Source organism: Hippopotamus amphibius, chromosome X (assembly GCF_030028045.1).
Source record: "Hippopotamus amphibius kiboko isolate mHipAmp2 chromosome X, mHipAmp2.hap2, whole genome shotgun sequence".
Lineage (NCBI taxonomy): Eukaryota > Metazoa > Chordata > Mammalia > Artiodactyla > Hippopotamidae > Hippopotamus > Hippopotamus amphibius.
In genome coordinates, this window is record NC_080203.1 from 46,748,037 (window position 1) to 46,762,805 (window position 14,769).

The 14,769-nt window shown below is 37.3% G+C and overlaps 1 protein-coding gene across 3 annotated transcripts in view; it reads right to left on the reverse strand.

Annotated features, from left to right (window-relative positions):
- ZMAT1 (zinc finger matrin-type 1) overlaps positions 1 to 14,769 on the reverse strand; it is a 161,805-nt gene that overhangs the window by 17,883 nt on the left and 129,153 nt on the right. For 2 of the 3 annotated variants that reach the window (XM_057719166.1, XM_057719167.1), the window contains exon 4: positions 199 to 305. In XM_057719166.1, coding sequence (XP_057575149.1) covers positions 199 to 305 — 107 coding nt within the window. Of the gene's footprint in view, positions 1 to 198; positions 306 to 14,079; positions 14,172 to 14,769 lie in introns of those variants that run through there. The other variant, XM_057719168.1, reaches the window with a different exon arrangement.

The following is a 14,769-nucleotide window of genomic DNA, read 5'->3' on the forward strand; positions in this document are numbered from 1 at the left end:
TCAATAAGACTGAGTTTAAACCCGAATTCCCCAAACTTAAGCTAGAAAGTTACTGTTCTTCTCTGAGCCAGGCTCCTTATCCATCAAAGGGAAATAATACACAGGATTCTCATAAGAATCAACACAGATAATACATGAAGTTTATCTGCTACATTTAAAAATCTATTTTAGACTCTATTCCTATTATTCTTAACCTACCTCATAATGTGAAATTCTTTGTGATTCAAACTGCAGCACCACTCCACATACATTACAAAAATTATCTGTAAAAACTTCAGTCTTTTCCTGTTCTTTCCAAGTCATATCTATGAATAAAATAAAGGATAGTGAGACTATATAGCATATCAATGAATATCCAGAAGTATCATTTTCATTCTTCAACTACATATTGTTTCATATACCACCTCAAATCTGAGTGCTTACAAGGCTACAGTAAAAGCTTTTCGCTTATTGAGTATGCAATTTAATATGAGCATAATAAATATGACTCTAATGTAGGATATGACAAGAGTTATTTATTTAATATGATAAGCCTAGGCAATACCATTCCAAACAAAAAGTTATGGGGGTACCAGTAACTTCATGAGCTTCATAGAATGATTTGGGGCACCAATAATGAACGGCAGGATTAAAAAAAAAGCCTTGGAATTTTGTTTTACAGTAGACAATCCTTAAAAAGGCATTGTTATAAGACTGTCACTTACCTGGAGCTATGGCTCCAATGTTATCTAAAAATCACACAGACCCACAAATATACTTTGCTCATAGTAGGAAAACATTTTCCATTTTTGTACAAACATTAGCACACTCATCTGGCCAAACAAGTCTCACACAAGCCACCAAAGCTATAAAGTAATGCTCATATAATAATATCTAGAAATAATGCTACAATGTTTCTCACTATAATAAATAACACATGCCAAAACTTTCTGAATTTACACTTGAGGTCCACACTTCTATCTAAACTTCTTAACAGCTGTAATGTATACCACCAAAATTTATTAGAGTATCTGTAAGGTATAAATCACAAAACATCAAAATTTTGCTTGCTATTTGACTATTTAAATGAATAAGCTGATACCACACACACTTTCATGGGGGAAATGCCAATGATATATTAAATGGATAAAAAGCTGTAGAACAATAAATATAAAACTTCCATTTCCAACACTAACAAAAATTAAATATACATCACATATAAAAATATGGAAAGATATAAATTAAATTTAAAAGTGATTAACTTTGGGAAGTGGGACTGAAAAGAAAGGGAGAAAATTTAACATTTTATTTTCTGTACAACCGTTTCCTTTCAATTTTTGTAAGAAGTGTGTAGGACTTTCTATTTTAAAACGTTTAGAGGTATTTATTTTAAAAGTTATGTTGGATATCTTTAACTAAGCTTAGTTTTCCACTGTATGGACTAAAAAGGCTTACTTAAATTGCATGTTCAAGATAATAATAATTGTAACTAGGAACATGTCAAAAACAAGTTGATGAACAGTTACAAATTTATCCCTATAATATATAGTATCCTCTCTGAATTATTTTTAGGTTGTTTTAAAATATATGATTTCTCTAACTTTGACTCTAAAGTCAGCAAGGTAAAGAGTTTAGTTTAAAATGTATTTCAGGACTTCCCTTGTTTCAGAATTAACTACTATATGCAAGCTGAGCATAGTGATAATATATTTAGCTTCCTATCAAAATAATAAGTAAATATTAACATTTGGTGGCAATATAACTTGTCACAGAGGGAAAGTATCCATTAAGAAGACAAAAGGAAACTTCTAATTTAGAGGTTCAACAATTCCTAAAATGTAACACTCATTTCTTTCCTAGATCAACCTTTAATTCCAGATTTCCCCTCTTCTAATAGTCAAAGTTTGACACTGACACTCAAGTTGGGAAATATGAAGGCTAAGTATTTTAACCTAGCCTTTTATTACTGGTGACCCAGATCATCTCCATGAACCCCATGAAGTTGCTGGTACCCCTACAACATTTCCTTTAGAATGGTATTGCCTAGACTTGTTGCCTTTGACTCATTTTCTCAAATAAGTTCTTGGTCTGTTTTTCTTTATTAAATGGCATAATATTCCAGACTCAAAATCTCAGCCATTCTTCTCCCCAGCAAATCACTGTCTCATGTCAATTCTAGCTTATAACGTTATCTGAGATCCATATCTTCCATTTAATTCCCCATAACACTACCCTAGTTCAGGCCCTCAATGTCTTGAGCATCATTTAGCTTTATTGGTATTTACTGAGGTTAGTTTCAAAGAAGTACTATGGTACACATTTTGGAAAGAGATAAGAAAAAAGAATGAGCACTTATTGAAGGCCTTATATGTGTAAACAAGATAACAGCTTACCCCATTAGTCCTTAAAACAAATCTGCAAGGTAAGTGATATTTCCCACATTCTGGAGGTTAGGAAATTAGGATCACTAAAATCAAAATAACTTGTCACATATATTACTTGGTGGAGCTGCAACTTAAACTTTATCTTGACCTTTTCCCATTATACATACATAACTGTCCCACATGTTGGAAATAACACAGCAAGTGAATAACTCCTAATCTCAAGGAATTTACAGTTTGGTAAGGAAGGTGTGTACAGAAAGAACTATGGGGACTTCCCTAGTGGTCCAGTGGCTCGGACTCCTCACTCTCAATGCAGGAGGCCTGGGTTTGATTCCTGGTCTGGGAACTAGATCCCACATGCCACAACTAAGAGTTCTCATGCTGCAACTAAAGATCCTGCATGCCACAACTAAGACCCAGTACAGCCAAATAAATAAACAAATATTTAAAAAAAACTACGATTCCAAGATCAAAATGTCGTAAGTGATAATAAGACATAAGGTACAGTGTGTTCCTGCTGAGAAGTTTGGGAATAGCTTTCTAGAGGAGAACAGGTTTTGAACTAAACTTTAAAAGGTGTATAAAATTCAGGACTTCCTAGGTGGCGCAGTAGTTAAGAATCCGCCTGTCAATGCAGGGTACACAGGTTTGATCCCTGCCCCAGGAAGATACTACATGCTGCAGAGCAGCTAAGCCCGTAAGCCACAACTATTGACCCCATGTGCCGCAACTACTGGAGCCCATGTGCCTAGAGCCCATGCTCTGCAACAAGAGAAGCCACCACAGTGAGGAGCCTGCGCACAATGGAGAGTAGCCCCCGCTCACCGCAACTAGAGAAAGCCCGTGTGTAGCAACGAAGATCCAACACAGCCAATAAAAAAAGTAAACAAATTTTTTTAAAAAGATGTATAAAATTCAGATAAAAAGAGTGGAATAAAGGTATCTGGGAGGAGACAAGAGTATGAAGGGCAATAACTGAAAGTGTGGAATGAGGCCAAATCATAATCGGCTTCATTAGGGCATTTGGACTTAATTCTGCATTCAATAAGGGAAAAGAAGTGACTTAAAACAGGGATGTGAGTTAGGAATCAGTTGCAGGCAAAAGGTCATGAAGTGTGAACCAGAAGAAAGTAGCAGGCACAGAAAACAAGGAGCAAATATAAAAGGCATGTCTATGGAAATTACAGGATATTAAGGCATAAGCTTAAAACTTGCTATGGATATGATAACCCTTTAGATCTATTGCATTTAAGCTTAAGCAATGTTGTTCCTGATGAAAGAAGTGGAACTCTGACCTTACATCCAATAAATTCATCTACAATTACTTCTCAATAGCAAATTCTCCTTGTGGGTGTAATATAATGAATATGTTGATGTTCTGACTTCAGTGAATCAAAAATTAAAACACACAAAAATCTAAAATTCAAAAAGAAGATATCAGAGTGATGATGCACATTAAAATGTACTTAAAAGGACCACCCTTGGACTTCCTAGGTGGCACAGTGGTTAAGAATCCACCTGCCAATGCAGGGGACATGGATTCGATCCCTGCCCCAGGAAGATACCACATGCCACAGAGCAACTAAGCCTGTGTGCCACAACTATTGAGCCTGCGCTCTAGAGCCCATGAGCCACAACTATTGAGCCCATGTGCCGCAACTACTGAAGCCCACACGCCTAGAGCCTGTGCTCCCCAACAAGAGAAGCCACCACAATGAGGAGCCCACACACTATAATGAAGAGTAGCCCCCACTTGTCACAAGTAGAGAAAGCCCACTGCAACTAAAGAAAGCCCGTGTGCAGCAATGAAGACCCAACACAGCCAATAATAAACAAATAAATAAAGAAATTTATAAAAAAAAAGGACTACCCTATTTTACTATTTAGGCATGCTTTCCTAATTCAAAGATGATTAAATCTATATTCAAAATTTCAGAAACAAATTTTCATGTAAAAATCATTCTTAATCAAGGTTTCACATAAAATTCATAAGCAAAGCTCCCAAATCAAGCAAGCTGAATCAAAATTAAAATCTCTGTGGGTGGTCCCATCCACTCACAAGTGATTCTCATGATCAAGCATGTTCAGAATCACTGTCCTACAGGACAGACTTAGATCCTTACACATAATGGTTGTCCAATATCTTTTTAGTGACTAAGCTGATTGATATAGAGGTCTTGTCATCTAAAATGATACTTAAGCTAACTGAGCTTTAGTCTAACCTTAAGAGATTTTTGAAAAAAGAAAAGAAGGAAGGAAGGAAGGGAGGAAGGGAGGAAGGGAGGGAGGGAAGGAATAAAGAAAAAGAAAATATTTTTTGGCACTACTTCAAATCTATTTAAATCTCCAGGGCCTCTCTTGAGGCCCAAGAATTTGTGTTTGTAAACAGGGTCCCCAAGTAATCTATTTAAACAGCCAATCTAGTGGTCCTTGTTCAGTCTGCCACCGAGGTAATTCTCAACCCAGGCTGCACATTTTCAAAACATCCCAATGCCTAGGCTCCACCCCAGACCAATAAACCAGAATCTCTGGAAGTGGTTCTCAGTCATAGTTTATTGTTTGTTTTGTTTTTTAAAGCCTTATGGGTGATTCCGTTGCAAAATAAAGGTTGAGAATCACTGCAAACATTTTTAGCAGCCAAATTTTCACTTGTTTTTGTTGAACTGAAATTTGTTTTCCTAGAGTAGGGGGTCTCAAACTTTAGTATGCATCAGAATCACCTGGAAAGCTTGTTTAAAGAAATTATTGGGCCCCACCCCAGAATTTCTGATTCAGTAGTCTTGGGATAGGGGCCCAAGAGTGTACATTTTTAAGAAGTTCCCTAGTGATGCTGATGCTGCTGGTCTGGGGACCACACTTTGAGAACCACTGTCTTAGAGCTTCAACTAGTACTAGTTCTATTCCTTGAAGTCCTTGTAAGCATAATCTTTCTTCTAAAATGGCAATCCTTAAATATTTTTAGAGAACCATTACGTTTTTATTCCTTCCCATCCTCTTTAGCCTTTTTTGAGCTGATCCCAGTTCCGTCATGCAGCATGACTTCTGGTTCTTGCATTAGTTTGCCCAAATCCATGCTATTCATAAGTGTAACACAAACACAATCACGCTAATGGGGTCACAATAAGAACAAACAAGTAAAATGAGATCACCTCAATTTTTAAAAGTGTGGTTAGAAAAACACATAACATAAAATTTACAATCTCAACCATTTTTAAGTGTACAGTTCAGTAATGTTAAGTATATTCTCCTCCTTATTTTGAGTATTTCTTCTAGTAATGCAGCCTAAGACTGCTTCACCATTTTTGGGTAGTCACATCATACTGTTATCTCATGCTAATTTTTTACTAAAATACAGTTTTTCACCTGAAACTGAATAAACTCTGTACCTCTAGGACATAGTTATATAGATAGAAACGTCTCTGGACCCCCAAAAAGACCCCATATACATTCATATCTGTTACATTTAAAATTTCACCTTGTTAGAGTCTACCAATCATTCTGGCCTTTCAAGATCTTTTTAGATCCTGAATCTGTCAACAGGAGGATTGTGGAAGGTGGCTTTTTACTGAGAGCAATTACAAGTGATGGGGTATTATTTTTCAGAGTCCACTCCTTACTACCCATTCTCCTCAAGCTGCGTTTCCCCTAATGTGATGTAACTGTAATGATATCTACTTTCTAAAGGTGCTATCTGAGGCTTGGAGAGGTCAAGCAATTGTCCCAAAGTCACACACCTAGTAAGTGTCAGTGCCAGGATCCAAACCTAAGTCTGCCCAAGACTTCCCTGAAGCTGGCTCTTAAAAAGGCTGAAGTCTCAAATGAGAAACTTCCTCTCTAGGTTTGGCATATGTAAGAAACGTGTATCTGACTCGTATGAGATACTAAATAAATATTCCTTTAGGCCCCACTCTATCCCCATATCCACTATTTGAAACATGATTTTTGGACATCCAGAAATAAATAGCCTATAGCCAACTCTGGAAGTGGGAGAGTAAACTGGTGGTAGTACAGATATTTTTCAGCCTGTCTCAGAGGGAAGGTCAATTTCAGGGAGTAGATGCTAAATTAGGGGTCAGGTAAGCAAATGACATTGGCTGTGAGGAAGATGGCTGAGACTAGAACTAATGTTTACTGAGAAATCACTACAGGCCAGGAACTGAAGTATTCTCTCAAAGAACTGGGGCTCAGGAGCTGGTTCTAGTAGGAAGGGGGACCAAGGTATAGCTGAAGAAACTTGGGGATTTGTGTCTTCCTTTCTTTTCTTTCCTTCTTTATTCTCTCACCATGCCTTTTTTTTTCTTTAGTTAGAATACGAAACAAATATATTTTTATTGGTTGGCTGTTAAAATATGGGCTTATACCAATTCTTAATTCCAAAAGCAGTAAGAGTTGTAAAAAGCACTAGAATGAGAGACTACATTATAATCTGTACCCTGCGATTAACTAGCTATATAACTAAGAACATACCATAACCTTTCAGATCTCCATTTCTAAAGTTTCTTTTGTACATAACTATATACGGGTTGCTCGTCATGGGAAAAGCTTGTATTTTAGAAAGAATACATACAGAAGCAAAATTTTGGTAGGGTACTTACAGAAGGACCCAAATATCTTTTCTGTTTCTAAATAATAAGCCTATTAGGAAAACACAAAAGATGATTTGAAGTATTAAGCAGCTGTTCAGCTCATACAGACTTTATGGGACTAAAAGTTCAAAAGGTCCCAATATTTCTTCCCCTACTCCATTATTAGCATCTCCTTGTCTATGTCCTAACCCTAAAGCTGGTTCTTTCTCAAATATTTCTTTGCAAAACACACACATTTCTATTAACAAATACAAGGTTTTAGTCATTATAGCTAGTGTCAGAAAGAAAAATGTCTTTTTAGCAAACTGAAGTATTATTTTGGTTATAATTTAGGTATAAATGGCTCAGTTTTCAATGACAATGAATACACCAAATTTATGGCAGATGGCCCTGCATCTTTCAATCTAATTTGGTTGGAGAGCGAGGGTTAAAAAATATAGATTACATATTAGAGTAACATGAAAAATACTGAATGCTGTGAAATGTGACTTCATCTTTCATATGCAGCAAATAAACTCCTTTAAACATAGGAAGGTAAATATCTCCCAGTTAATTTTAGGTATATTGTTTTAATATTCCTAGCATAGCACTTCTCAAATGTTCTTCATTCCCTGACATATTTTGCATGCTATCATAAACCTGGAAAAAAATATGGATAGGGAAGCAAGACTATACTCTGAATCAAAGCACAGGTTAGTTCAGATTGATAGTGAGATCTTAATGATACAATGGTATGCTCTCAAATATGGACTGGGATATACTGTCTTTGAAGCTGATACCACTTCTTTGTGTTTTAACATAAAACAAAAGCAATGGGGGATAAGAAAGTACTGTCAAAAACTAGGTTCAAAATGGGAAGAGAACCCGTCTGACAATGGAGTGAGGGCTTAAACTGACAGGATATGGGAAAGATTAAGAATAACTTTTAAATATGTTATTTTCCAGAAATTAGACACATCAGCAAGTTCTCTAGAGTGTAGAAATATGGTCATGTAAGAAAAGTTTCAGTTTGGGGCAAAGAAAAAGTTCTGGAGATGGATAGTGGTGAAAGTGGCATAACAACATGAATGTCATTGAATTGCACACTTAAAAATGCTCAAAAATGGAAAATTTTACATTATATATATTTTACCACCATGGCATAAAGGGCCGTTGACCTGCAGAGTCAATCTGTCACTCAGGAAACTGCATGAACAAGTAATAAACCTTTTTTTTTGCTACCATGACCTAAATGATCCTCTTCTGAAGAACATTTATGAAGGCTATTTTAAATGAAAGAGTGATTTTGTGACAAATTATAAATGGGATCTGATAAAAAAGAGTTCATGTATTTGATGCTCCTACAATTTGACTATGTTTATGTATGGCTGTAGCCTTTGCTTACAGAATGAATCAACCAATTTTCTATTAATGAAGGTGTTTAATCTCTTTACTTCCTTCCTACAGGGAATGTCTACATGACTTGAGAAAATAAAAGTTTCATAATAACTTGGAATGGGTAGCAGTAAAAAATAAGTAGTAGAGCACTGGGTAGTAGGAAAAAATGACCTTTCTCTACTCAAAACTATATAAACTGAGCCAGTTTCTTCATCTAAAAGTACAGAAATACAGTATTTCTCCCAGGATGTGGTGAATATGAAATAAAATTTTAAGAATGTTTAACACACAAAGGCACTTAAAGTATGTTTGTTTACTAATCCAGAAGCTTTGAGTTTTTTACTTAATATTATACATAATCATTTTATTTCAGATCAGAGTCATTTTAGAGATAATCTAGTCCAGGGTTTCTCAGTCTTGGCACTATTTTCACTTTGGGCCAGATAATTCATTGTTTGAGGGGCTGTTCTATGCATTGTAGGATATTTAGCAGCATCCCTGGCCTCTACTAACTAGAATTTAGTAGCGTTCCCCAGTTCTCACAACCAAAAATATCTCCAGACATTGCTACACGTCCCTTGGGGCAAAACTGCCTCCAGTTTATAACTGATTTAGTCCACTGTCCTCATTTCAAAATGAGGAAGCTAAGTCTCAGATTATAGGAAATAAAGGACTGGGGAAGCTAAAAATTTAAAGATATGATTCTAGATATAGATGGATTTGGACCATGAAAAAATTCCAGTAGTCTGGGGAAAGACATTTGTAATAGCAGAGGGATGTTCCTAAATCAGTGAAATACAAATGTGAATGCTAAAAATGCACATACTATGTACTTGGGAATTACTAAAATCCCCTGTGTTGATATAAATACATGCAATTTAGCTTGTACCAGAATATGTGCCTTTGATGATAAAAAAGAAAAAAAAGAGGATTCACTTGCCAGAAACTCACTTTTTAAGGACCTTTGTTGGATTGTGCCTACTCCAAATAGCTGCATTATTATTCTAAAGTTTCTGTATACAAAAATGCAATTGAGTGTGAAATCCAAATTATCATATTTGAAACTTCCTTCTAATACTATTAGACAACACCAGATAGTTTAGGATGAAATAGATTTTTCTGTGACAAAAGAATAATATTTATGGCTTGAGTCAGAAAAGAATAATGAAATCTGTGCTTACAATTTGGTCCATTCTTACTAATGGAATTAAAAGCCTTGCAAGATCTCTGAGGAAAGGAACCAGGAAATTATCACATCTCTTTAGTTCTAGTAAGAGAACCTTTCTCTGTTTACTCCAGTTAAATTTTCTTTGGTTAGCCTGATAAGAAGTCTAAGCTTACTCAAATTAGGGGCCTCCATAAATGGCTATATTTACTACAATGAATCTTACCTGCATTTGTTACATGACAATTAATTTAGTTGTACAAAACAACAAATATCCTCAAGACAATCCATCAGATGTTTATGGCAAGAACTAGCTATTAACTGTTCTAATGCTTTACTGATCTGGGAATTTCAGAGTCCAACTGATCTTGATGCAAAAAAAAATCTAGCAATGTAAAGAATTATATTTTAATAGGGACAAGAATGGAGCAAACCTCAAAAGGGCTGACTGCAATACTATAAACATATATTTCATTCTCAGTCACAGATTTGAAATCAGGAGCCATTAAGAGATTTGAGAAGTAAACATTTTAATTCTACAAGGAGCATATGTGCTATATTCTCCATGATTGTACCTCTGGAGATAAGCTCCCTCAAACATTCTTGATTAAAAAGGATTTTTAAAAACCAGCTGATTTGACCTTTGCAATCTTTTAATACCATCATAATCTCAGGAAAGAATGAGCAGAGCTCAACTCTAAGTTATAGGACACTAGGGAACTGATGGTGTTAACCTTGCCAAGGAGTTTTAACTCTTTTTTTCCCTAAAGGTCACACTCCATTTAAGGAGTTTTCAGATATATTAATTGTGCCAGAAATGCAGATCTGTGCCTGTCAGCATTATAAACACTCATAGCTATAAAGCTATCTAGTATCCTTACTTTCTCAGATTATAAAATTAGTACCTGACCTATGAGTTTGGCAAATTTTATTTACGCAGATTATCACAATCAAAATAATAATGAAGGCTTTCTCAGGGCATATTAACAATTATAAAATGTAATAGAATTATTAAAATAATTGGGGGTACTATTATATGTTTAATATTTACTTTGTCTTTATTAAAACTAAGTCCTTGACCTTCATAATTATAAGCACTCTGTAGCTAGCTAGCTCAGGAGTCATGCTTGTGACGTTAGAAACTGAATTCAAGTCCTGTGTAAATGCATTAATTTACTTGATCCCATGACAGCTACTTTGCATCACTAAGTCACCATGCCCTTCATTCCAACAGGTTAGTAAATGTGAATGGATCTGCAAGACTGGTTTCAGGTGGAAAAGAATCAAAGTTAATATCCTAACAGATATATGTGATGAATATAGTAGATGTTTAGTCAATATTTTCACATATTGACACCTAATAAACACAGAGGGTCAGAAACTAAGAAAAGATCATTAACCTCTCTCCAGACATCCCAACCTTGCCAAATGCAGAGAATTAAAAATAAATTCTAACAGTTGGCTAATTATTCTTCCTTAGTACCAACATTAGATGTATAATATAATGTGTTTTAGTGTGCCTATAGTATTTGAGATACGATGGGCAAAGTACAGATTTATAATAAACAATGGTGCGGCCTTGATAGTTTAGGAGTCTGACTAGTTACACTTAAAACTGCTTTTTCCCCAATTATTTTTTATTTTATAATTTTACTATCAAGCACTACTATTGAGCTCTATAATATAGCTGTGTCTACTTCGCTTGTATATTCTGGGCACTGAGCCAAGTGCCTGGCACAAGTCTGTACATGCACAGATGCACAGACACACACACACACACACACACACACACACACACAGGTGTTCAATGAATGATTCCTGAATAAATGAAGGAAAGGCTATTAACTAGGTTTTCTTATGCTGGACTTGAAGCTTTACTGAGTAACATCGAGACAAAGGAAAGCTTTGTTAGCTAATTGCTGTGCAAACAGATCATTAACTAAATAAAATGCCAGGATGTCCTCCCATCTAAAACAGAATCCATTTTATAATTCCTTTTTCTTAAAAGGAAGAGAGAAATAAACAAGAGGGTTTTTGTTTATTTTTGTTTTGATTTTTACTATGATCACATAGCAACATTAATACTTGATGAAAATTCAGCTTTGAGCTATTAAACATTTTTCCAAAACTTCACTGAATGAAATATGAAGGGTCCGAAAAAATCTCATGACTCCCCTTGCCATAAATTTGGGGTAGGTATGTGTTTTTTCATATGTGTGTTCACTTGGCATTTCTTTTATTCGTTGATTTGTTTTTGCCCAATTTCCCACCTGTAATCTTTCAAAGCTTCTAATCGTCCCTGCTTGGCAATTTCTAACCTACACTGACATTTGCTCATTACCAGCCCCAAGACAGATGAATTCCTCAGGAGTATTGACTATAATTGAAAATGGATCAGCAAATGCTTTATCAAACAACTTTTAATGGTCCTATCTGGAGTGGATTTGTAATAATCTGCACCTTGACAATTCTTTGCCACCTGTTAGAGCCATCTCCTAACTGGGACTTAAAAAATAAACAAGCAAAAGATACTGGCACACCACCAAGAAACATTTTTCTCTCTTCTATCTACTACCATAACTGGTAACCATTTATGGCCTTTATAAATACCTGAACAAAAATATTTTGAGAACTAATAGTGTTTTGGACAGTGTACTATATCAAATGTGTATCATTTGTTAAGTTAAAAGTTAAGAGTTTTGGTTTGGACTGAACAGTTAATGAAGGATGTTTACCCAGAATGAAACGGTAAGAGAGAATTTTTAGGTAGCAAGGTTTCTCTTAGGTTTCTCATATCCTAGTAAATTGTCTCAACACTAACAACACAGATTTCATTACTCACTGAATGTCATGTCATAACTCTCAATCAAGGTTTCTATGGCTTATGAATCACTATTCTAGTGCACAGCCATGGAAATGCCACCGAAAGATAATTAATGCAGAACTGCAAGATCATGGTTCATACTTTCAGATCTGAAAGTAACCTCGAGTTTGGCCACCCCAATACCTCTGTTTCAGAAATGTCAAGACCCAAATCCAGGAAGCTTTGGATCTGTTCAGGGTCAGAAAAATCTAATGGATAAACTAACAATAGAAGCTAGAATCATTACACCAGACTCCTATTCAAAGGGTCTCCTCATTTTTACCAGCTAGCAGTAGTACAGACAGGGTATTGCTGCTACTTTCTGAATTTGTATCTCTTAAAGCCATTAATACCTGCACATATTCAAAGATACTACAGCCAAGCCAGTCACAGAGACAGGCAAAAAGCCATTTTTCCATGAGATGCTGGTCCTAAACCTTACTGCGAAAAGGCCATGAGAGCCAAACTGAATTGTGGTCTTGACCCCAGAAAAACTGTTCTCTCCTTCGTGCTGGTTATAGACAGAAACTTTGGTATAAAAACAAAAAATCCAGGAGATTTCATACTTTCATCCCAGAACAATTCTACAAATCCAAATTGACTGAAGGCGCTAGGTAGTCTTTCAAAAGTTGCCTTCAGTAAGAGAGTCAATAAATTTTAAAAAACATCATTTACAGTGTATTTCTAACTTCCATATTTAGTAAGTGCCATTTATGTAATGTGCCTATGACAAATAATATAAGGGTTTTTTTTTTACTGCTTTGCCATTCCTTCAAAGTGAAAGGTGTCAAAGGTTATGAGATATATCACTTAAGAATGTGAAGAGAAAATTATTTTTATGGGATAATTTTAATGAGTATCCTCCTAAGAAAAAGTAACTTAGATTATTTTACTCTATTTTGGCGTCCACGATTTTTCACTTCGGAGGCAAATTAGCAGCATATGGTAGCACAGAATATACTGGAAATTAATTATGAAATTTACGATGGCAAAATGCTTTACTGAGATCTTCTGCCGTGGACTCAGTCTAAACCGAGCATTTAAGAAGCATTTCCAAAACTGCTTTAAAACACATTTCAATGGAAAATTTTACAGTTTGCTATTAGTAGGCTGTTTACAAGTATATAATATACTTTGTGTGAACTAAATACCACTTCTACTGAAATAGTCAAGAAATATCTTTTTGTTAGGAGTAATATGTGTTGGTAGGTATAATGGCACTTATTAAAACCAAAACCACCTTAAAGATGGGCATGAAAACCTTGCTTTACAAGGTCACACCCTCAAATAGCCAAAGAAAATTCTGCAAACTGTTTCTGCCACTCGCTTCTTTCCTCAGTACAACCCCCTCCACCAAACCTACGATCCTAAAATCCAACCGATCCTACCTTAGAGCTCAATATACACTTTAACCTCCCCAAATGTCTAATCTCGTCTCTCAAATATACTACTGCAAGTTTCTACACTGTAGGATGCTGACTTTCCCCAAAGGGTGATTTTCTGCCTCTCGTTTCTTTGGCCTTTTCTCTATCATCTCTGCCCCCTCTCTCCGTCAGTCACCCTTCCCTTTCCTGACCTTCTAGTTCCACCGCACTTTTCTACCTTGCCTCCTCTCCTTTCACGAAATCACACCTCAGCTTACTAGAGAGAACATACTAAAGCGCCCTGGCTGGGAGAGAAATTATGTGTTATTTTTTTCCCTTCGAACTCCTGCCTTATGAATACCTGCAGTTCCTTTTCCTGAGGGCCCCCATCCTTTTCGGGGCAGGGGGAGGTACGGAAGCCTTGCTCTGCTTCGTCCGTCTGGCACACTCGGGGCTAGCACGGCGGGGCGGGGCGGGGCGAGCTTGGCCTTTACTGCGCCACAGCAGGTGGGGGGTGGGGCGGTGGCGAACCGCGCCCAGTCCGATCTCGGAAGGGCTGGAGAGAGGCAGCGAAGGAGATGGGGCCGCCCCCACACCCCGGGACGGGAACTCACCTTCTCTGAGGCAAGGGCGGGTGTCTACTTTAAAACTACTGCCCCCCCTCCCCGCCGCCGCCATAGTGGAGCCGCCAAAGCCGCCGCCGCCGTCGCCACAGCCACCGGCAGGCGGGCAGGCAGGGGTGGAGGTGGCGGAGGAGGCAGGCACAATCGCTGCCGCCGCCGCCGCCGCCGCCGCCGCCGCCGCGCAGGCGGTGTAGGAGGAGGAGGAGGCGGCAGAAACGCTAGCTTCCTGAGGGGAAGACTCCGCCGCCAGCAGTGTGACTGTGCTCTGCGCCGCCGCCATCGCAGCGAGGCGCGCACAATTGCACTTGCGCCTCGCTCCCGTTAAGCTTTTTTGGCCACGCCTCCCTCTTAGCCCCGCCCCCTTGCCCCTCTTTTTCTCGCCTGGGCTCAAGCCTCGTTCTCGTTCCTTCTCTCGACCAATAGGAACG